This window comes from Podarcis filfolensis, assembly GCF_964270895.1.
Source record: "Podarcis filfolensis genome assembly, chromosome: 7".
NCBI classification, from domain to species: Eukaryota; Metazoa; Chordata; class Lepidosauria; order Squamata; family Lacertidae; genus Podarcis; species Podarcis filfolensis.
The window spans coordinates 67197064-67220629 of record NC_139603.1 but is presented as its reverse complement, the minus strand read 5'-3'; the positions used below and the strand labels follow the sequence as shown (position 1 = coordinate 67220629).

The window sequence follows — 23566 nt, the reverse complement described above, 5'->3', positions numbered from 1 at the left end:
CATTAACAAATTTGACTGCATTTCTCCAGCAATTCTTTTGATTGTCAAATTCAATTGTCTCCTTTTGGGACAGTCATTGAATTCACATGCCGTCCTCCATCGATTCATTAGTATTGACATTTAATGCTCCAGTACATATTCAGATTAGGCATTGTATTCATACCTCAGCAAAGAGGATTTAGCTTGTGTGTTCATTAACTTTAGCTTTCAAAATCTAACTATTTATCCTGTAGAACTCCATAATCTCAGAATACGCAACTACCCTCTTTTTAGACAACTTTGTGCGCCTGTTGAAGCAACCCACTAGCCAATCATTTCTACTGGACTGGGGTGCCAACTCCTAGAGGCCAAGCCCCTTCCTTTTGTCCCCCCAAATGTTTTTGGGAGGGGGAGCCCCCCAATATTCAAAGATGGCAGCGGAAGCCAAGCAAGGAGCCCATCACAGCATGGTTTCAATGGCTGGCTCCTTCTCCTTCTCCTCCCCTTCCTGCCACAGAGGGGAAGGAGCGAGGAAGCAGCCCCCAGCCAGTGGTGGTGGTGGCAAAAGGAGGAGGAGCTGCTGGCCATTGAAGCCACGCTGCCGCTATGTTTAATTCCACCGCATGGCTCCTCCTGATATCCTGACGTCACACACCCAATCTCGTGCTCAACATCACACATGCAACATTGCCCATTCTCCCTCAGAATGGTGCCTCTGCTATGGTTTACTGTGCAAAAGAACTTCCAGTGGATTATTTTCTTAGCATCTATACTGCCACGACAGTTTTTGTGATCTTACTGGTATGGTATGAAAATCATCATTATCATCACCATCAATTAATTTATATACTTCCTACATGCCCAAAGAAGTTTCTAAGAGGTTTACAAGTATACAATCAATTATACAATCATTACGTAGCTAAAGTACACAATAAAATAATTCCATGAAAGCATTAAAATATCCAGAATTAAAATAAGACAATAAAACAAGTTAAAAAGCATAGCAATTAAAACAGTTTAAAAAGCAATCAAAACAATTAGATCAGTAAGTTCAAATTCAGGGAAATGCTTGCCTAAACAGCTGTGTCCTCAAGAGCCAACAGAATGCCAAATGCTGATGGGGTCTCTCATATTTCAGAGCCACTCCTTAGGGACCACCTAAGCCCTTATATCCCAGCTCAACCACTGGTCATTCTCCAAGTTGGCGAGACTCATCTGATAGGATCAAGAAACTGAGCCTGTAATGTTGTTGGCCCAGTATGGTGGAACGCTCTGCTAATAGCGACTCAGCAGGCACCTTTTGTTTTAACATTTAAACACCTAGAAAACATCTTTCAGTATGGCTTTATCCACACCTCTGTTTGCCTCATCTCTTTCCCCCAGAGAAACCCACTCTTTCGCGCGGAATCGGAACAAATGGCATTCAGGTTTTCTACGGATTGCAGTTTGTTCCGATTTATCGCTAAAGGGTGGGTTTTCCAGGATAAAGTGGTGTGCCAAAGGCAAAACTACATAGACCTGAGCCTAGAAAGTGTGGGAGAAGCAGAAAACTGCTGGGACTCATGCTGTCTAGGCATGAGATCAGTGGAAGTGAGGATGAGCCCTAGTAGTACACAAATCTTTTGATAAATAAATAAAAATCTCAGCATCTCCAGCTAAAGAATCAGGAAAGGAAAATCAGGAAAGAATCGGGTAAAATGAAAGACCCTCAAGAAGAGTCCCCCCCCCAATGGATGGAGAAATAGTGTGTCCTGGGGTACATCGGCTTCTTAAGTTTCCTGGGTAAGGGACAATAGAGTGCCCCCTATACTGTATATATATTTGGCTTATGGAATGTATGACATTATGCAAAGTAATCCTGATGAGCACGACTTACTATATAAAGAAGCTGTGATGTAACCAAAATCAGGAGGAAGGAAGAGACTTGTGGCTGAGCTCCTTAAAAACGAGATGAGTAACTTCACAAATTTGTTCAGATAAATTGTTATGGAATCCTTTTATGGTATGGAAAAAATAAGCAATAGACGAGACTGAACTGCGAATACGTTTCCCTTGAGACTGAAGCTGAATAAACAGCTGAGTCCCCAAGATTCCATATGGTGCTTAACTCATTGTAGCGTAGCATCTTCTGTAGGGTTATTTTCAAACAATATTTCACTTGAGGAATGGTCAGTCTCTTCATCCTTAGGGGATGTATCCTCAACTGAGCAGCTCAAGGGGGTGAGGGATGATCATCACTTATTGCCTTCATGCACATTGGCAAGGAAGGGTCCAGCCAACCAGGCAGAAGAGTGGATATTGCAGAAGCTCTAGCAACTGAGCAGAAGACTCTGCTTTCTTCTCAGCACTGAGAGAGGGGATAACTAATGGGATGGGATGGGATGGAAAGGGGAGGGGAGCCTGAAAGCGGGGCTGCCTTTAACTGAATCAATTTTGCCACAGATTTTCTTACCAGAAGTAAATGAGAGGACGACTCAGAGGTCTCTGTGATATCACAGAGGTCTCGAAAGCACCTTCCCATTTTTAATAGGAAGTCTGCTTTGCCAGCAAAGGCAGCTCACATGGTTCAAAGCAATACTTTGACTCTGCCCAAGAGACTTCTAGGCTACTCGATACTTTGGGGGACCGAATAAGTGAGAGACGGAACCTCGTGTGCTACCATGCACCACATCAAATGACACTTCTGACTTGGCAGGCACCCCATGCAGGATTAGAAGATGCTCAAGATCCTCAGTTTGGAAGGCTGCCAGAGAACAGTTGTCTAGGCCAAGTCCAGCATAAAGAATTATAAAGGATTACCACTTGGACAGCAATCTGAGGAGGCACACAAGTCTCTCAGTTACACTCTTTCCCACTATGGCAAGATGTACTGTATATATTTAAATTATAGCAACTATGTCTAAATTTGGAATTTATGTATCTGAATTAGCACATGCTAATTTTATGCAAATCGGTGTTCCTTTTCTCACTCTCTTTTGGCTGATGCAATTCCTCTTTTCAGGGGCAATGTGCAAGTGATGTTTCATCTGGGGGACTCTTTCATTTAGTGCTGGGGAGAGGGCCAAGCAGGTGAACTCACTCAATGGTCGGTACTTGTCATGATCAGCCACTTTCAATTGGGGTTGGGTGAGTTGGGGAGGCCACAAAAACCTGGAAGCATGGGGTGGATGCTTTAATTTACACGCAAAACACCCCCTCACTCTATTTAATCCTAGGGAATAAGAGTGGGAGTTGCAAGCCAAAGGCAAGCCATTTTTTCCAGCCCCTGCAAAATGGGGGTCATACAGATCTGCCTTATAGGGCAGATTATTTTGAACTTAGAATGCTATTGATGCTAAGCATGGAAGCCAGTATGTTGTAGTGGACAGAATGTTGGGCTGGCGTTGAGGATATCTGGATTGATATCCCTGCTTAACCATAGAACTTGTTGGGTGGTCTTGGACAAAGTGTGCACTCTCTTAGTCGATTCTACCTCACACAGTAATGATAAAACTGGCCAACCATCTGCACTTGGCCCCGAGTTCCTTCAAGGAATATAACTGTGGCACATAACAAATAGATTTATCCTATAAAAGCAGGGTAGAGCATCGTGATGGACATCACCATGGACCGCATAATGGATCCAGATAAAAGAGATCTCAGGTGTATACGATATGGCTCATATAGTGTTTTCATGAATACAGCAACACTACGGTCAGTACAGCTGTTTCCTTATTTTGGCTTTCAAGAAACAAAGAGACTTCAGTTTCTGTAAGATCACAGATCTGAAAAATATGAAAGTCTTGCCACAATGTTGCTACTATTAGGAGGGGAAACTCTGAGAAATAATTGCGTTGCAAATGGCCAGGGATTCGGTAAAATGCCCTTGCTATCGCTTATTTTAAAAAGTTTAAGCAGCGTTGTCATTCTTTACTCATTAGATAATTTTTTTTAAGGTAAATATTTACCAAGATCTTTAATGAGCGATAATGCTTCCCATGATATAAATGCTCCACCGCCGTCATCCATGGCTCCTTGCCCTACATCCCAGCTGTCCAGATGTCCACTGACCAGGACAACCTAAAAATATAACACAGAAAGGATAATTACACAAAAGTTCTGTACTGGGACAATCATACTCTCCAGTGACCCTTCAATCGTTTTACCCATTCAGAGGATTTAATTCCTGTAGCTTGAACCATGCCTGCACAAATATGTTCTTGAGTCTAATGATGGCATTGCAATTAGTTCTGTCCCAATGGGAAGTGATATAAGATGATTTTTTATTTGTTTAAATGGTCAAGTTACTGGGCTGATCATTCCAACATGCAACTGCAAGCGTATGTCGGTAATCTTTGTTGCTAGGCTTTAAATAGATCAGGGTTTCCAAACTTGGGTCTCCAGCTGTTTTTGGACTACAACTCTCATCATCCCTAGCTGGCAGGACCAGTGATCAGGGATAATGGGAATTGTAGTTCAAAAAAACAGCTGGAGACCCAAGTTTGGGAAATACTGCCATAGATCAACCTCTTCCCAACCTGGCTCCCATCCAGATGTTTTGGAATACAGATCCCATTACCCTTGCCCATTAGCAATGATAGCCTAGAATGATGGGAGTTGTAGTCCAAAGCATCCAGAGAGCACCAGGTTAGGGAAGGCTGCCTTAGACTGTTATAATATGATGCACTAATATCATAGCAGAGACATCACCTTGCTGACAAAGGTCCGTATAATTAAAGCTAGTAGTGATGTATGGAAGGGAGAGCTGGACCGTAAAGAAGGCTGATCGCCGAAGAATTGATACTTTTGAATTAGGGTGCTGGAGGAGACTCTTGAGAGTCCCATGGACTGCAAGAAGATCAAACCTATCCATTCTTAAGGAAATCAGCCCTGAGTGCTCACTGGAAGGACAGATCGTGAAGCTGAGGCTCCAGTACTTTGGCCACCTCATGAGAAGAGAAGACTCCCTGGAAAAGATCCTGATGTTGGGAAAGATGGAGGGCACAAGGAGAAGGGGACGACAGAGGATGAGATGGTTGGACAGTGTTCTCGAAGCTACCAGCATCAGTTTGACCAAACTGCGGGAGGCAGTGGAAGACAGGAGTGCCTGACGTGCTCTGGTCCATGGGGTCACGAAGAGTCGGACACGACTAAACGACTAAACAACAACAACAGGAGTCATTGAGGGGCTAAACTGCATGCTATACACAAATCCTTGTAACAAAGCCAAAATTGTTTAAAATGAAAAGCAGCATCAAGAGCCTGCAATTTTGATTGGAAGAGCAGTTTGGGAGAAAGACCCCTTGCCTGTCAGCTGTTTTTCCACTCAAGTATCCCCAAAATGTCCCCCGGGGTTCCTCAGATGCATATTTGCCCTTGTCAAAAGCCCAACTATTCATTCCCCAGCTAAACTTAGATTTGTTTACTGCTGCGAAAATTAATGTAAAACCCATTCTTTAACAGTAACTTTTTTGCTTTTTGAAACAAAAGCAAGCCCCCTTGTGCTCACCACAAGCCCCTTTTGCCTGGAGCTGACATACCGTATTTTTCGCTCTATAAGATGCACCAGACCACAAGACGCACCTATTTTTTGGAGGAGGAAAACAAGAAAAAAAATATTCTGAATCTCAGAAGCCGGAACAGCAAGAGGGATCGCTGCGCAATGAAAGCAGCAATCCCTCTTGCTGTTCTGGCTTCTGTGATAGCTGCGCAGCCTGCATTCGCTCCATAAGACGCACACACATTTCCCCGTACTTTTTAGGAGGGGAAAAGTGAGTCTTATAGAGCAAAAAATATAGTGGGAACAATGGGAGCTGGCAAGACTTTGGAAGTGGTGGTAGCTCTGCCATGGAATCTCACCGCCACAAGTTTGCTGGGAAACTTAGTTGCTGGGAATCACAAATAGGATGCTGGACTTATGTTCTTATGAAGCATCCGAGTGAGTATATATGGGGGTGGGGCGCTAAGGTGACCCTTCAAGTGAACTGTTTACACATTGCCTTGAGTATTCCAGTAAGTGCTGTAAATCAGTGGTAGAGCAACTGTTTGGAGTGCAGAAGGTGCCAGGTGCAATTTCCAGGTAGGGCTGAGAGGGATACCTGGTGTGAAACCCTGGGGAGCCGCTGCCAGTCAAAGCTGGATGGACCATTGGTTTGACAGTTTCCTATGTTCCAAAAAAAGTAACAAATGATTTGCAAGCAAGCAAGTAAATGCACTTTAAGATACCTAGACACAGATATTGGCTCACACAGTAAATATTTCAGCAGGCCCTCTCATATTTGCCACAAGGTGACAGGAAAGGAAGAAAAGCAAAAACAATAAATGGGATGCTGTACACAACATAATATTGGAGATCCACCAAGACAAGTTTTTAAATAGCTGGCATGTGAACAGAAGGAGATGTTAACCATCAGAAAGAGTATACTGGCATGACTGTCAATTGGGTGAGCTGTTTTCATCAAACACTGGATGACGAAAATGCACCTATGCCTGGAAGTGAATTATGGCCTAGTTTATAAGTGAATTGAAAACCTGAATTTACAGCAGAAGTGATGCCTTTCCCATAGCAGTGAAGGACTACCCAGCTAATATGGTGAGAAGTTCCCTGGCAACCATAGATTTGCGAAAAGACCTGATGGAGAATTACTTTTTGTTCCTGTGAAAGAACTCGCATTACAACAGCAGGCATCTTTGAATCAGAAAGTGGTGTAATCTGTCATGGGAGCAGAAATTGGTGGCATAAAAGTGTACGAGCAAATTTCAGAATGTTAGATAAAGAGAGGCTGCTATTCAAGTAGGTTCAGAAAGAACAGAGGAAGCTGCCTTTTACCAGGTCAGACTCTTTGACCATCTGCCCAGTACTCTGACTAGCAGTAGCCCTCCAGAGTCTCAGACTTTTACATTAACTGAAGCCAGGAGACTGCAGTGATTTAACCTGGAACCTTCATTATGCCAAATATATGGTGTACCACTAATCCAACTCTCCTGAGGTATTTCTCCTCAGAACACCTGTCATATGAAAAGTTATAGGATTTCAGCAAGAAGTTACAGCATATTCATGGATCAAAAGTAAAGCAGTAATAAGACTGCACCAAAATCTTTGCAGAACCTGTTAGTATTAAGAACAGGATTGTATGCGACCACCCTGATAGAATCATGAGCACAAACCATCACAAATGTGCGCAATAAAAAAAAATATATATCTGGAGGAGCCTCCAAAGGTTTGAATGGGGCTGGCGGTCTCTTTAAATGGCAAAGTAAATTGTGGTAAGTCCATTCTGCTGCTTTAGGGGGGCCTCCTGCTCTGCTGAGTGGGGCCTTGGACTTCTGCCCCCAAAGTCCCATCCTGATGGCACCACTACCTAGGAGACAAAGCACTGGATTCTTTCCAAAGCAAAACGCCCTACATACATTCTGTGGAAATATAACATACTATTACATATTTATAAGCTCACATCATAAGAGTTAATCTTCCACAACATTTGTTTCTAATTCAGAGTTAGAGAGGTTGACCACATCTCCCTTGAACAGGCATGGCACAAACACAGGTATATCCCTCACTTTCTTGTTTGCTAGTTCACAACCAAGAGGAGCAACATCATATCCCATGCCCTCCGACATGATTTGCAAGAGCAATACAGGCATACCATTTTATTTATGTTTAATATACTGAGGAAGCATCAACATGTGCATTCAGGATCATGTTTTGCCTGTTTCAGAAAGGTATTTAAGGATTAGGGCTATTTCTAAGCAACCCGTCCATGTGAGCCTGGGGCTTACTACAGTTTCACAGCTAAAGCATTGCCTTTTTGTCCCCGAATCCTTATCGAGGATAATAGCAGAAGGGAAATTAAATGCTGGGTACATTTCAGATGCACGATGACTAATTCAGTTTCCTGGCAGGCCAGCACTGTGACGATTATCCAGCACTTGTCAGTCATGTGCTGTGTTCTCACCAGGACAAGCTGTTTTTAATAAAAACGAGGAAACCAGGCCGAGGGGGTTCTTTGTCCTCCCACTCACATATGCACAGCCATATTAGGGAGTTGCTTCTTTTTTGGAAAAAAAAAGTCAGGATGCCCTAACTTCTCCCCAAGCAATCTCCCACTCCACGTTTTTTTCTTATTCTCAAGTCTATTACAAGAGTGTATAAAACATCATAGTATTCTAGTACAGGACAATCTGCTTGTGTAGCAGTCCTTATGCTTTCTTTCAATGGGTTCTGAATCCAGTACAATAGGTTCCTTATAGCTCTTGCATGCTGACCTTTCAACAAACAGGTCTGTTGTGTGGCCCATCAGAAGGAAAGATTTCCTGGCCTAAAATTCACATTTTCAAAGGAGTCTTCCCTTAAAGGCAGCTAATGCATGGCAGTCAATGCATTTTCCCCTTCATGCAACACTCCTGCACAGTAACATTTCATTGCGCTATCCTGTCCGTGAGGATAGATGCTGTTGGACCAGCTTCTATCAGCCCAAGCTAGCATAGCCAATGATCAGGGATGATGGGAGCTGCATCCAGCAACAGATGGAGGGCACGAGGTTGGGGAAGCTAGCAGTAGTACATGACAGGGTGACATCTCATTGTGCTATCCTCTCCATGATGGGACATCTTGCAGAGGGAGTGGATAACTATAGGTTTACTGTGGTCTCCTCTTGATTGTAAAAATCTGGTTTGATGATGCTGAACTGCCTGAGAGGGTGAAGGCCCAAAATGAAAGTGTCACTAACAAAGAAGCAATAGATGTGATGAGCTCCTTGTCTGTTTTTAAAGTAAATGGCATCCATACGGTGTCTCACTCTGGATCAAGGACATGTGGAGAGAGGATTTAACTCTTTGTACCTTCTACAGTCCTGATCTAGATTGCCCCCTCCCATGGCTGCTATTTGCATTGGGAGGAAAGGCCCCATTGGCATCAATGGGAACTTTTCTCCCAATGCAAAGAGCAGCTGTTGGGGGGTGGGTTCTCCATTCTTCCCACACCTCATGGCTGCTGTGTACTTTAAAAATACACACAGTGCAAAGGACTGGAAGAAAGTGATGTTTAATTCCACCCATTAACTTTGTTATTTGATTTTGGGGTTGTTGTTTTTTTAAAAAAAATGCTCTCCAGTTTTCTTTTATCCTGTGGCAAGATGTGAGAGCATGAGCACAGGACTCTCTTTTTCTCCTGTTTAATAAGCTTCATGATTTCAATAATTGCTAAGCTGGGACCTAGTACCATAAAACTTTAAAATCTAGAAAATATGGACATATGCTTTGCAAAGGGGTTGTAAAGCTACATGCACACAGACAAAAAAGAAAGAATGCAAAGTTGAATCTTTCAACTTACACTTGAATCAGTTTTCTCACCATGTTGTTGTTCCTTTATTGCAAGTTGCTAATCATTTAACAGCTCCTAATTAGTAACATTTATCATTAATTTCTTGCTAACAATATTCCTGTTTTTACAGAGTTAGAGAACACATCTTTTTCCTCCCTAGCTAACAGCGAACCTAAAAATGAGTGTAGAAATATTATGATTCTGCACCACCTGTCACTAATATACCTTTTCTTCTCGAGTCAACCTCATTAAAAATGGGGGATAGGGAAGACCTAAACTAAAACAAGGGCAGGAGACTGGGCCTGTCAAGAGATCTGTGGGTCTTTTGGATCCAGCAGATCCAAAGTCACCAGTCAGTGAAATACCCTATTTTGGGGCTTTCTGTCAGCTGCTACTATTACGAGAACTGCCAGCATCTGATTTCTGTTCACAGTGATAATTTTCAGCTATTGTTCTTACTTTGTTATGAACATCTTCATGGTTGTTTGCCAAATAACCCCCTAGTATAATTTTTAGCCTGCCCCATTGCTGCGGTATGTTAGGGCAGAGGCTCCAGCTTCTCCAGAGTATTGGAGGGGGGCCAACACAATTCGGTACAGCTCCGTCTGGTATGACGGCTGAGATCCTACCTGCCTGTGGACTGTTTCACCAAAATGCATCTCTGGGTTATTTGTGGGGCATAGAAATTCATTCATTTTCTCTCTCCAAAATATAGTCCGGCCCCCCACAAGGTCTGAGGGACAGTGGACCGGCCCCCTGCTGAAAAAGTTTGCTGATCCCTGGACTAGATGACCCTTGTGGTCCCTTCTAACTCTACAATTCTAAAAAACAAACCCACAATTTTTGACAAAGCACCACAGAAAAGCTCTTCTTATGCCGAATGTTGTTCATGTGCTGCTTACCCCAGTTTTCTTCCCCTTTCGTTTTTTCTTTATTTGACACAAACGTCAAACAGAAACACCAATGTACAAATAAAATTCCGGGACAGAGAAACGGCCCGACAACTACAATGGCTCGACAGCCGAGCAAACAGAATATCTACTGTAGAAGAAGACAATTGTTCTCAGATTCGTCAGACAGAAGGACTTAAGGTATCATAAACATCAGGAGCTGATTATAATTCTTCAGACACTTGAATCATTAATTGTCGTATATTGTACTGGAAGCATCCTCGTAATGTCAGTACAAGGATACGTCCAGCCCAAATAAAATGACTCCACTCTGCAAAAAAGGCATCCTGCTATGATTGCCCTTTCAGGACATGGATTTAATGCCAAAGCTTCTCCGAAATGACTGTTCCCCACAGTTTACTGTACCAGAGATTTAAGGCAAGAGTCCTGTCACTCTTCCACAGTTCTGTTATCTCAGGTCTGGCTGCAACTAATATGAATCAAAACAAGCCCTTAAATGCAAGCTTCTGAGTCAAAGAGTGAAAATTGCATTCATATTTTTTGGGGGTGTTACAACAGCTGCTTGCCCAGTTGCAGTGTTGATCTCCTTGAGCACCCCATCCCAAAATCTCACTACCTATGGGCACTGCTGATTACAGTCCCACAAAAGTTCTGGGGGAATTGCAACCAGCTTGTGTGCCAATCTCACGGGGGTATAATACCATCTGTCAATTGTTTTTAATGTATTCTCACTGATATACACAGAAGCAGACTGTGACACCTTCACCCTGCATATGCTATCCCACTGAGTAGAAGGAATTTCCTCTGCCTCTTATGGAGAATGTGGTTCACGTGCTGTTTGCCAGCTCTCCGATTCTACGAATCTTACTTCAGCGCTGACAATGGGACAGCGCAGTCCACCATGACTGAGGTAGCAGGCTACTTTGAGGGTCCCAGGGCAGGGCATGCAGAATTCGCAGCTTTGTCCTCCAGCCAAGAGAAGGTTCAGGAGGAACAGGTGAGAGGCTGCTGCCTCCAGCATCAGTCACCTGAGGCAACTGCTTCACTCTGCCTAGGGATGGAGATGGCTGTGCCCTCATCCCACAGTAGCTTGGTGGTCAGAATTCTGTAAAGAGAAGCTGATCGTGGGATATTTATCAGGTGCATAAGTGTGGTAGGGTGTGTGGTTAAAGTGGTGTCTGTTGGTTTCCTAAACAAGCTCTCTCTCTCTCTCTCTCTCTCTCTCTCTCTCTCTCTCTGTGTGTGTGTGTGTGTGTAGAATGAGATTTCTCAGGAGGAAGAGGGCACATCTTTTTAAAAAGCTACATTTAGTCTGGTTTTGATACTACTATAGGACTAATGAAGAACGAAATCGATGACCAACAGCAAACAGGCTAACTGGGGGTGAGGAGCAATTAGTTCCCTGAGAAACAAAAGACATCTGGGAGGTAGAGCAGAGCAAATGTACAGCCTGGGTCGGCCAGTTCAGGTGGTGTCTCGAAACAGACTTCATTGTGTTTTCTTCGCCACACTAAAGTTAAGAGCGCTATGCTCTCCGAGGTCTCTTTCATTATCTACATTCCATGTGGCCAATTAGCAGGCATGAGGGTATTCTCTGACTAGTGGTGGGGAGCGACAAAGAGGATGTGTCTTTATATCCCATTAGTGCTCTTCCTTTCAGCCCCTGAGAGGTCACAAGGAAACCAGACACTTTACTTCCAAGACATAAAAAAGCAAAATAGATGCTCCCCCAACCCCTGCCATGCACACCCTGGCTGCCCCCGTTAAAAGACTGAATCCTGGATCACCCTGCCGGCAGACAAAACGCGAAGCAGAGAAGACTGAATGGCCATACAAAGCCTGCTTTAAGGAACTTGCCACTGAAGAACACACCAGGGGAACACATCCAGCAGCTCATGGATAGCTCTTGTGAGTCCCCATGACAAGTCGCTCCTCGTAATTCACGAAGACGTAAACCAGGGCTGGGAAAAATGTACTGCGGATCCGCATGGATTGAAACGCAGAAGTGTGTGCATGTGTATCCAAATGCTTCACAACTGCCTAGGAAGCAACTGGATACTGACAAGCTGTGTGCAGAGGACGCCACCAAGATGATCAAGGGTCTGGAAATGAAGCCTTGTGAGGAACGGTTGAGGGAGTTGTGTATGTTTAGCCTGCAGAAGAGGAGACTGAGATAGCCATCTTCAAATATCTGAAGGGTGGTCACATGGAAAATGGAACAAGCTTTTTTTCTGTTGCTCCAACTAAACATTAGACAGAACTTTCTGATGGTAAGGGCTGTTCCAGCAGTGGAATGGACTACCTTGGCAGATGCTTGTTTTGGATGTTTTAAGAGGTTGGATGGCAATCTGTCAGGGATTCTTTAACCATGATTCCTACATTTCATCAGATTGGACTAGATGGTCGTTGGGATTTCTTTCTATGATTCTAAATTTTCAGTCATTATACTACTAATGTTGGGAGTATGACTTTTATTTATTATCCAGGTGTGTATACATTTACTTAGTTTTCATAATTTAGTCTGCCTTTCTGGTTAGCCATGACCAGGATAAAGAGCCACTGAATTGCCCTGTGCTCCTTGTAGTGTATACAGCCCAATATTTTCTGTTCCAGACTCGCCCAACCTGGCACCTTTCAAATGTTTCATAAAACAACTCCTATCAGCATTCTAACCCAGCCAAAATATATGGAGGGTATGAGATCGGCCTAGTGATAGCTCTCCAAGGTCCCTGGTGTGGAGATCTCTCCCAAACCTTGAGACTTGTTATAACTGCACTGAAATTGGAGCCGCCTTCTGCATGTTCTCTCCCACTGAGCTATGGGAATGCCTCAAATGGCCAATGAGGGCACTGCTCAGCACATATGCACAACAGGAGGATCAGGGTGGAGCTCAATCCTGGGTCTTAAGAGACTTCCTTACAGGACAAAGAATGGTCACTGTTATTGATCTCAAGTAATGTACCTCTCCTATCCAGTAGTTGCAATTTATTTTACTTTATTTATGTATATGTGTGTGTGCACTTGTGGGCATGCACAGAGTCAGAGATAGATAAAATTGCAATCAATTCTCAGATTTCTGAGTGCAGATCCTTAAGTAACCAAGGCAAGGCCATCTGCAAACAAAAGGGAGGTATCAAAGGGCTTGGGGGACGACGACCCCGAGGTTTGCACAAGTTGTGTTTTGTTTTTGTTTTTTTTAAAAAGGGGGGAAGGTAATGAAAAACAGTCCAATAGGGACTGAATATTCTCCGTGAGCCTGAAATGCCTGTTGTCATTGCAGGTGGAATGGAATGGCATATTCTAATAGAGGGCAGGGCTGCCTGGCACCGTTGTTGCAGGTTCCACGTATATGGAATGTACTCAAAGTAGCTTACAAACAAGGGACACGGGTGGCACCGTGGGTTAAAACAGAGAGCCTAGGACTTGCCGATCAGAAGGTTGGCGGTTCGAATCCCCGTGACGGGGTGAGCTCCTGTTGCTCTGCCCCAGCTCCTGCCAACCTAGCAGTTCAAAAGCACGTCAAAGTGCAAGTAGATAAATAGGTACCGCTCCGGCAGGAAGGTAAACGGCATTTCTGTGTGCTGCTCTGGTTCGCCAGTAGTGGCTTAGTCATGCTGGCCACATGACCCGGAAGCTGTACGCTGGCTCCCTCGGCCAATAAAGCGAGATGAGCGCCGCAACCCCAGAGTCGGCCACGACTGGACCTAATGGTCAGGGGTCCCTTTACCTTTACCTTTACCTTTACCTTACAAACAAACAAAAATTTCTAACACCATCTGATGCTCCTCATATCTGGGATGAAGCCAGTGTCCTGGTAGCAATCTATATAGGTTCTCCTCTCCCTGGACTTGGGAACAGAATGTGCAACGCAGCAGCAGCAGCCAACAGCTAAAACTGAAGCAACTAAAAATAAGAGCCTTGGTTGGCCTTTGGCACTGAATTTGCTTGCCATTGAAAGGAGCTCTAGAAGCTAAGTCTGCATAACCTTTGGCTCAAATTAAGCCTTGGTCCCCAATTTCCAAAAAAAAAAAAAATGGCTTTATCTGGACTCTTCTCTCCCCAACTTTTCTTTTCCTTTGCATTTTGGCTTCAGAACAAAGCCAGATTACCCTTTGCATCCTCATTATTTTTTCATAGTTTACTGATCTTTCATTAGCTGCTCAGAAAGCCAACACAACTGAAGAAGCAAAGCATCTGCTTTGTGAGCCGGTATTTTAAAATTACAGTTTCATTACACTCCCCCCCCCCCCCAAGGCTTACTGACGGGGAACATAATGCTGAAACAAACAAATCACAGAGAAGTCAAAACAAATACTTTCCTTCGATTCATTTTCTTGACAGCTTTCACTGACGGACTATAATTCCCTCTCTCCCTCCCTCTCCCTTCCCCCACCCCCATGCCCAATCTTGAAAGAATTTCGGAGCTGGCATCCCATCTTGTGAACAGCTTTCAGGCGCATGAACAAAGTGAAGCGGGCTCTGTTTTTAACGGCAAGCCTCAAGTCAGTGATGTGGAGAGCTCTGGCACCGCTACAAAGGGCAGGCAGAATGGGTGCAGTCTAAACAGATATGGCTGTTTGGTTTCTGTTCCGGAACTGCTGAGCACAGAAGTAAACTGCACGGACCATGTTTGCTTGCTCTGAATATCCCAAATAGCGAAGGCTTGATTAAGGGGGCCCCTTTTCTTTCATCTGACCAAAAACGAAAAGGGGAAAAAGAAAAGGGGGAGGGGGAAGTAGCCCAGGGAGTTGCCTCAGTATAACTGTTTCTTTTAATGTTGTGTGCTTTCAAAAGTACATCTTTTGAAAGATGTACTTACAACAGCTTAAGGAGAAATTTGTTTTTGACACATCCACAATCTAACAGCAGGAAATTTGGAATTCACACACTTGTTTCAGCTCCTGCCATTTATGCCAAAGTATTCAGCCATCACTTACAGGGGAGATCCTGAAATTTCTCATTCTGAATTCAATACGAAGCCATAATGTTGCCACAGAAATGTCTCCTCAAGTGAAATTTGAAGCAAATCAGGGGAGTTTTTCTTTCAGAAAGAAGTTCCAGAGGTTTTCAAGGAAAGCCTTCTTTCATTAAAACTATTGTTTTTCATTTGGGGTGTTGCTGGTGGCCTGAATGTCCCGGGCAATCCATAATTTCTACTAAAGGAAAATGGAGGTTTTTCTTAGCAGGCCAGAATGAGGTATATTAAACCATTTTGACAAGCCCTGAGATTTTTCTCAGGCAGAGTTCAGCACATCACCTTGTTTTGTAGATGCTTTGTATTGAACTACAATTATAAGCTGATAATCTGCATAAATCTGAACACACCTGGTTGCTGAGGGACACGTCAACATGGTGATACTTAAGTAATAAAAGATGTTTCAGAATTTCCCTTTTCATTTATCTGCTAACTATTGATACACATGTGACTGTCAGTTGTGTGTAGAATCCACTACTGTTAAACAAGGTGCCCCAAAATTGCTGACAGAGAGCTGTTTCGTTTTATGCTTAAAGCTCCCAGAGTAAAACGACGAGACCCAGAATTGAACCACTAATCAAAGTGCAAGAGTGATATGTATTAGTTTCCCAAGTCCAAATAGCATGCTCCTATTGATTCAACCTAAAATGGCAATGGTTTGTTTGTTTTTGGTGCCACAAGATTACATTATTTGACATGTTTCATATCCTGCCTATCTTCCAAGGAGCTCAAGGCAGCATACATGATTCTGGCCCATGCATTTTCTCCTCAGAACAACCCTGTGAGGTAAGCTGATGAGCCGCCCAAGAACACCCAGTGAACTCCATGAACATAAGATGAGGCCAATGGCCCATCTAGTCCAGGATCCTGTTCTCACTGTGGCTGACCAGATTCCTGAGGGAAGCCTGCATAAGCACAAAAGCAGTCTGCCCGCCTGTGATTCCCAGCAACTAGTACTCAAGGGAAATTTTAACCCGGATCTTCCAAGTGCTAGTGCAACACTCAAACCATTACACCACACTGTGTTTCATGTTCATGTTCTAGATTTTAACATTACAATTCAGTTTGCTGTCTATTCTAATTCTCAAGTGCATATCTTGTACTTGGATCAATGAAAAGATGGTGAACTTTTTTTTAAAAAAAGGAGTACAATAAATTCTTGGGTTGTGTCCTCATCTAATTGGTTAATGCTGTTCCTTAAACCTACTGCCATGTTGATTTGCTTGCTAAATCAATGGGATTTCAGCCAACAGTAAAACACATACACCACTGATTTAGGTGCACAAATTATTCTCTAAAGCAACAGTTGCACAGCTTGCCTTCTCTGATTTAACTGCTCCTGCTTTCTCCTTTTCTTGCTTATTGAGGTCTATTACCTCAAAAGACCTGCTAGACTGCATTCCTGCATTTGCAGCTTGCCAGAGCTGATGAAGAAGCTTTCGCTACCTGTCTACTGAAAACCTACAAATTTCCTATAAAACATTGGTCGGGGATTTATACTGGATCATTCACACATCATTCCTCAGTATTATTTGTTCTCTGATGCTTCCACAGCGTTAACCCATTATTGCTTTCGCTGGAAGGTCACTCAGATGTTATAATGGAACAAAAATGAGACAACCCCCACCTCAAACCTTGAACATTTGTGGTACGAAAAGTTACAGGATTTCAGCTGGAAACTATGCACAGGGACATGCACAGAAAACTTCTGCAGGTGTGAACAATACTGAAAGCAGGATCATGTATAACAACCGCAATACCATCATGAGCACAAATTTTCATGCACAATAAAGGTGATGTCTGAAGGGGCCCAGTGTGATGAAGCAAAGGACAAAGAAAGGATGACTGTCAGCCTATAGATGGAATGGGCTGAGGATCTGTTATACTGAACTGTCTAAAAGGTGAGATGACATGTACACGTAAAAAAGAAACAGTAGAATAGATTCTCAAATACCCAAAGCTGACCATATGTTTATTAGGTTTTACTTGAGGTTTTTAATCACACAGAAGTTCTGCAAGAATATACTGATGCTGTAAATCAAATCCCTCGAACACCCTTTATATACAGTTGGAAGGGATGAGCTAAGCCACTCAAGTTAATGTGATATTTGCCCCTAACAAGTGCAAAGGTCGCTATGGTACTTCATATCCCACAACCATCTCGATTTCAGCAGGACATCCTGGAATTACAGAAGCTACTGATTGGATCCTGGAATGTCCCATTTTTTGGTCTGGTGTTCTAGTGTGAGTCAGCTGGCTCGCGCCAGACTAAAAGACGCTCTTTTTTTTTTTTTTTTGGTCTTTCACTCTTGTGTGAATCAGCAGACTCCCAGGAGAGCGTGGGACCAAAAAACAAGCATCCCGGTTTTGATTAGCGGGATGGTGGAGGGTATGGTACTTTTCCTTGTCACCTGATCCCAAAAACTGATGTGCAAGCTGAACTAGGATTGCAGCTTTAAGATGCGGGGTTGATCAAGAAGACCTCTCATGGATCTCTTCCAGCACAGTGGTTTCAATTGTTAAAAACTGAGATTTGGACAAAGAAGAACCCATAAGAATGGTGGAAATGATATTGAAGTGCTGGAGCACTTTACCCTATTATGAAAATTGCTGTCTCTAAACTGTAGTCTTTTGGAAGAAGAGAACCTTTTGCAATTCAGACAGCACAATTGAAAAAAGATCTAAAGACAGAAATCAAAGAAGATTTAAAGGAAATTATGATGACTCGAGTATGTGAGCAAGTTCATATGTGACCAAACTATCATGTACACTTCTGTATAAGCTGCTACTCTGTATAGGCAACTATGCTACTTTAGAAATATGCAATTGGTGTGGTTGTGTATGGAGAAACAAATAAATGTGGCAGAGATATATGTATTAACAATAAGACTTTGGGTTTTGGCGCTGATGGCAAGCTGGCTTGTCCTACAACACTTGATAGACAATAGATCACTCTCAATTTGTAGTTAATGCTGCTTCCACTAAAGTCATTGTTTGTTTTATAAAATGCCTATGCAAACAGCATCTCATTCAAAAACACTTATGAGATTAATAAAGCCATAAAACCTGCCTTACTAATTGTTAACACTTGGGAAAACCAGAATGCACTGCATCATTTACATTTTTACAGATAGAGAGAAAATTATCAATGTGTCACTATACCTGCAATTCATCATTCTATACAGCTCAGCGAGTACATTACAGTCACAGAAATTGCACTGAATAACATTTTAAATCCTCTCCCCTCAAGGGTCCTGTGCATCTGATTATACCACGCGGAATTATCTGCAAACATTGGAATGGTGTGCTGAGTTCATAGATTTTAAAGGCCTTGCAGCATGTGGGTATAATCACTTCTTGCTCGCCTCTCCCACATGTTATGCAATATCCTTTGCAAATGATATACAATAAATCGAATGAATGTGATTAATGTTTGTCATAAATCTGCTTTGGCTGCAACATTTAGGAATTCACTTAAGGCAGATATATATAAAAAAGGTGAGCTCTTTCCCTTCTCAAGAATAAACTCAAACTTGACTATCTTTTTTTAAACACGAAATGTGTTCCGCACGTCACCTGCAACCTATTCTCTTTCATCCTTTAAGGCTCTCCTCCAATTCTATCAGAGTAGATTAAAATTGATAACTGGCTTCAAGAACTGTTGATCCTCTTTGAAGTTGGGGAGTTTGCCAGAGAACCCATTTAATTTAATGAAACCAAAATTGGGCAGGTCAAGAGGACATCCCCAAAGCATCACCCAGAATCGGAAGCTTGAGAAATGCTTGCCTTTTAAATCTTCTGCATAAAGTGGTTGAGTCAAAGGAATTGCCAGGCATGGTCATGTGAGTGGAGAAATACAAGTAGCTTTTTTTATATCGTTTTTTTTTTAGTGCCCTTCAAACACTTACAGGTTGAAGTTTCTGTCTTTTAATTCAAGAAAGAAATCAGCAGTGCCTTTTCTTACCTGATCATTTAAAAAGTCAGATTAAGGATGCAATTATATGCGCAATTACTCTGAAGTATCCTTACTCTTGTGTTTCAAGGGATGAAGTAAATAGCTATTGGATGGTGCTTTAATTGCCTTAGATCCATTTTTAAGACATGTCTATATGGCCCTTTAAAAAGGCAATTTAAAAAATGCAAACCATATTTTCAGAGGTGTGCATTTTTCATTCACAGGATGACTGTTTAATGTATCCTTATGAATGCATGTGTGAAAATAGCTCTGAAAAGTAGTTCACCCATGCAGCCTGTTCCAACATGTTCCTCTCACCTGAATGTGGATTAAAAAGGAACAAAATCAAATCCAGTTCACAGACCCATGATAACCTTCAAAGAGGTTGTAGTGACATCCCACTATGGCAGGTGGGGTGCAGCCAATCCATCTACAGCATTGATGACGCTTTGTCACTCTCAGCAGCATCCTATACATGTCTATTCAGAATTAAGGTCCAATGAGCAAAGCAGCTGCTCTGCCACGGAGATACAGTTTGCATCTCTGTCTGTTGAGAGAGTCATTATTTTTATTGCTTCAGTCACTGTCCAGAAAAGCAAATCTGAAATGCAGTGGTCAGCATATATATTGCTCTGACTCCTTTTATGAAAGTGTCTCCACAACTTGCATATTAATAATAATAATAATAATAATAATAATAATAATAATAATAATAATTATTATTTATACCCCACCAATCTGGCTGAGCTTCCCCAGCCACTCTGGGCAGCTCCCAATCAAGTGTTAAAAACAGTACAGTGTTAAATATTAAAAACTTCCCTGAACAGGGCTGCCTTCAGATGTCTTTTAAAGATAGGATAGCTGCTTATTTCCTTCACATCTGAAGGGAGGGTGTTCCACAGGGTGGGCGCCACTACCGAGAAGGCCCTCTGTCTGGTTCCCTGTAACCTCACTTCTCGCAATGAGGGAACTGCCAGAAGGCCCTCGGCGCTGGATCTCAGTGTCTGGGCTGAATGATGGGGGTGAATACGCTCCTTCAGGTATACAGGACTGAGGCCGTTTAGGTCTTTAAAGGTCAGCACCAACACTTTGAATTCTAAAACTTTAAACATAAAACCCCAGGAAACGTTGTCAAATGCTTTCTCAGCATCTAAAAAAAAATCAAAGGTCCAATGAGTTCAATAAGACTTACTTTCAGATAAGAGTGTATTGCAGGGGTGGGGGATATGTGGTCCTCTATATGATGCTGAGGTTCTCAATTCTCAAAAGCTCCAGCCATATGGTTTTGAGGCTCCCAGCTCCAGCCAGTATAGCTAATAATCAAGACTGGTGACTGGGAGCAACCATTGGGACCATATAACACAGGTCCTAAAAGATCTACATTGGCATATATTGGAGAAAATAACATTCAGAATGCATGCTGTTAAGAGAAAATGGAATTTAAATGTGTCTTACATGCAAAAACGCATATAGAGGAATTTGTACTAAAATGCTAATGGATTTTCATGATGACTAAAACCAATGTTGAAATGTGGAGAATGAAACAAAATCAGAAGAATACAAAACCGAGAGAAAACGAAATGGATACAAGTGCTCATCCCTAGCTACCAGTTTCACTAACAGTTCCCGGGAAAATTTTCCTCTGCACTTTTCAAATGGGGAAAGAACCACACAACACTCACTTCTTTTATGTCCCCTGTGCAAAATCATGGTTGCACTGATAGTTGTATTCATATTCCACCTAAAACAGTGATTTTCAAACTCTCCATTATCATCTTCAGTAATCCTCTTTTCCATACTGAATCCTGTCTCTAAGATTCTGCAAGCAATACAATATAAAAAACTATCTTTTCCCTTTCCTCCCTTATTTAATATGGACAGTTCTGTTAACCTGAAAGCTAGAATGCTATTTTGTTCTTTTTAGTTGGTTCTCTAAAAATTATTACAATACTGATTCTATCTGGCAGTGGCGGAGCTTCATGCTCCGGCACCGGGGGGCGAAGAGCAGGCAGGGGTGGGGCTGGCACGCATCCAAGGGGTGGGGCATGCTGCGTGTCCTGGGGGCAGGGCACCCATTGCAGGCGGAGGGCAGCCACGGTGGCACCCTGCTGGGATTGCACTGCAGGGGCGGTGTGCTACCCCCGCACTCCTCTTCCTCTGCCAGTGATATCTGGATATATCTGTCTTTTGGAACAGAATGGCTGCCTGCATTTAAAAAAAATAAAATAAAAACACATCATTTTAAAGGATTCCACATTCACAGTTCCTACCAAAAAACAAAACAAACAAAAGAAGAGTGAACAAGTTGTGTCCTCTTTAGATAATTACTTCCAAGTGCCTTCAGGATTACAGCAGGTGAAGTGCAAGAAGAAAGATAATTCTTTCTGCAGGTAATGCAAAGTGACAGTAGTCGAACTGCATTGACTTTAGTGGTGTCACTTAGAGATTACAGTAATGTAAATGAACATTATAAGTCAGTTAGTCCCTGGAACATTTTCTGCTACATTTTTCAAAAATGGGTGAAGAACCACTACACTCACTTCTCTTATGCCCCCAGTGCAAAACCATGATTGCAATCATGTTAGTTGCGTTCATATTCCGTGGTTTTCAAAATTTCCATTTTCATCTTCAGGAATCCCCTTTTCTACATCAACTTATCTGCTGTAGAATCCTTGTGCAATACCGAGACCACCTTAGGACACACCCTGATCTCAGTTCATGTATAGCATGGGTTTGGGCCTGTCACTTACCCCATGTCAACTGATGGCACCCAACTCCCCCCTATGGCTGTATATTGCAAACGGAGATCAGTATGGTTGAGTCAGCTGCAATTTAGGATAATGGCCCTTACAAATCACTTCCGTTGTCAGGCATAAATGGAACTCTATAACAAAAATGGGCTCAAAGTTAAGATGTGGAATATGGTCTGTGGGAGGCATGCCTTTCTGTAACACAGCACAGATTCAGGTATCTATCCACCCCCTCTGTTTTTGCAATTGCCATAGTATGCATGCGGAAAGATCTGAGTTATCTGAAAGGCTCCAACACATGAACAAGAGTGCCAACCATTTAATCTGGCAAATTAAAGACAGCCAGGCTATTCATCATTTTGTGTGTGTGTGTGTGTGTGTGTGTGTGTGTGTATACATGTATATCAATGAAACTAAAACTACTATACCATGTGAAACAACATCACCCCAAAACCAAAAACATAGCAGCACACTTTGAAACTGTCTAAGGAGTCAAGGAAATAACTCGGCGGCCTCCTCCAACCATACTGTTAAAGCTCAAGGCAGGACTGATTGAGATTTGGTGAGCACTCAATTCTGACATCGCAGAATAGATGGATAAATACTGTACATGTTAGGCTTTCTTATTATTATGTCCATAGCTCCAGAAATACAATATATGAGCAGCTGTAAACATGATGAATGGATAGGCCTGCATACTAAGCCCCTGCGGACATCGTCCATTCAGCAAGTTAGAGTATACTGACATGTGGATAGCAAAGTGGTTGCAGAGCCCTATGTGTGCTAGGCCTCTTCAAAAAGCTCTGACCAACAACAATCCTATGACACAGTGACTCTAGAAGTCCTTGTGTAGAAGAACAAACAAAAACCATTTTAAGGCTGCTTCATACACTGGATCTGTTCAGATATAATGTTTAAACTACTGTTTAGCGTTGTGTGCACAAACCATAGACTCACAAACTTATTTCTGCTCCTCAAACATGGCTGTGAGGTGGAGATTGGAAGTATCTGGGGTTTGTTTTAAACTTCCTTTTCTTTTGCTTTTCCATTACAGTGGTACCTCGGGTTACATACGCTTCAGGTTACAGACTCCGCTAACCCAGAAATATTACCTCGGGTTGCTTCAGGATGAGAACAGAAATCGTGCTCCGGCGGCGTGGCGGCAGCAGGAGGCCCCATTAGCTAAAGTGGTGCTTCACGTTAAGAACAGTTTCAGGTTAAGAACGGACCTCCGGAACAAATTAAGTACTTAACCTGAGGTACCACTGTACATCCATAAGGAACTATGGTCTGTTTAAATTACGGTTACCAAACGAATCAGGATCATAAACCATGGCTTGCTTCTGGCATGTTTGAACAGGATATGGTTTGCATTAACCTTAGTTCTCCAAGATGCTATGGAATGGGTAACTACAGTCAGCTTGAAAGGAAAAGCAGATGCTTTCAGTTCTGCCTCACAAATTTGCTAAAAGAGGGGAAGCACTCGCTGAGTCTCATGTACATATTTTGGGTGCAAATGCAGTGTATGCCAAACAAATGCAATGTGTGAGGGAGAAAATTAAATCATGTTTTGAAAGACGGCATACTGCTCATACATGCACCAAAGACACATAAATTGGTTAGGTTTCCTGCCATTAGTGTGCGCATGCCATTGAGAACGCACATTTATCTCCCATAAGGTGTTACATTCAACAT

General features: G+C 42.6%; 1 protein-coding gene across 4 annotated transcripts in view; it reads right to left on the bottom strand.

Moving 5' to 3' along the window:
• Positions 1-23566, bottom strand: part of CPQ (carboxypeptidase Q) — a 166830-nt gene that overhangs the window by 73010 nt on the left and 70254 nt on the right. For all 4 annotated transcript variants that reach the window (XM_083622731.1, XM_083622732.1, XM_083622733.1 and 1 more), the window contains one exon: positions 3927-4038. In XM_083622731.1, coding sequence (XP_083478857.1) covers positions 3927-4038 — 112 coding nt within the window. The remainder of the gene's footprint in view (positions 1-3926; positions 4039-23566) is intronic.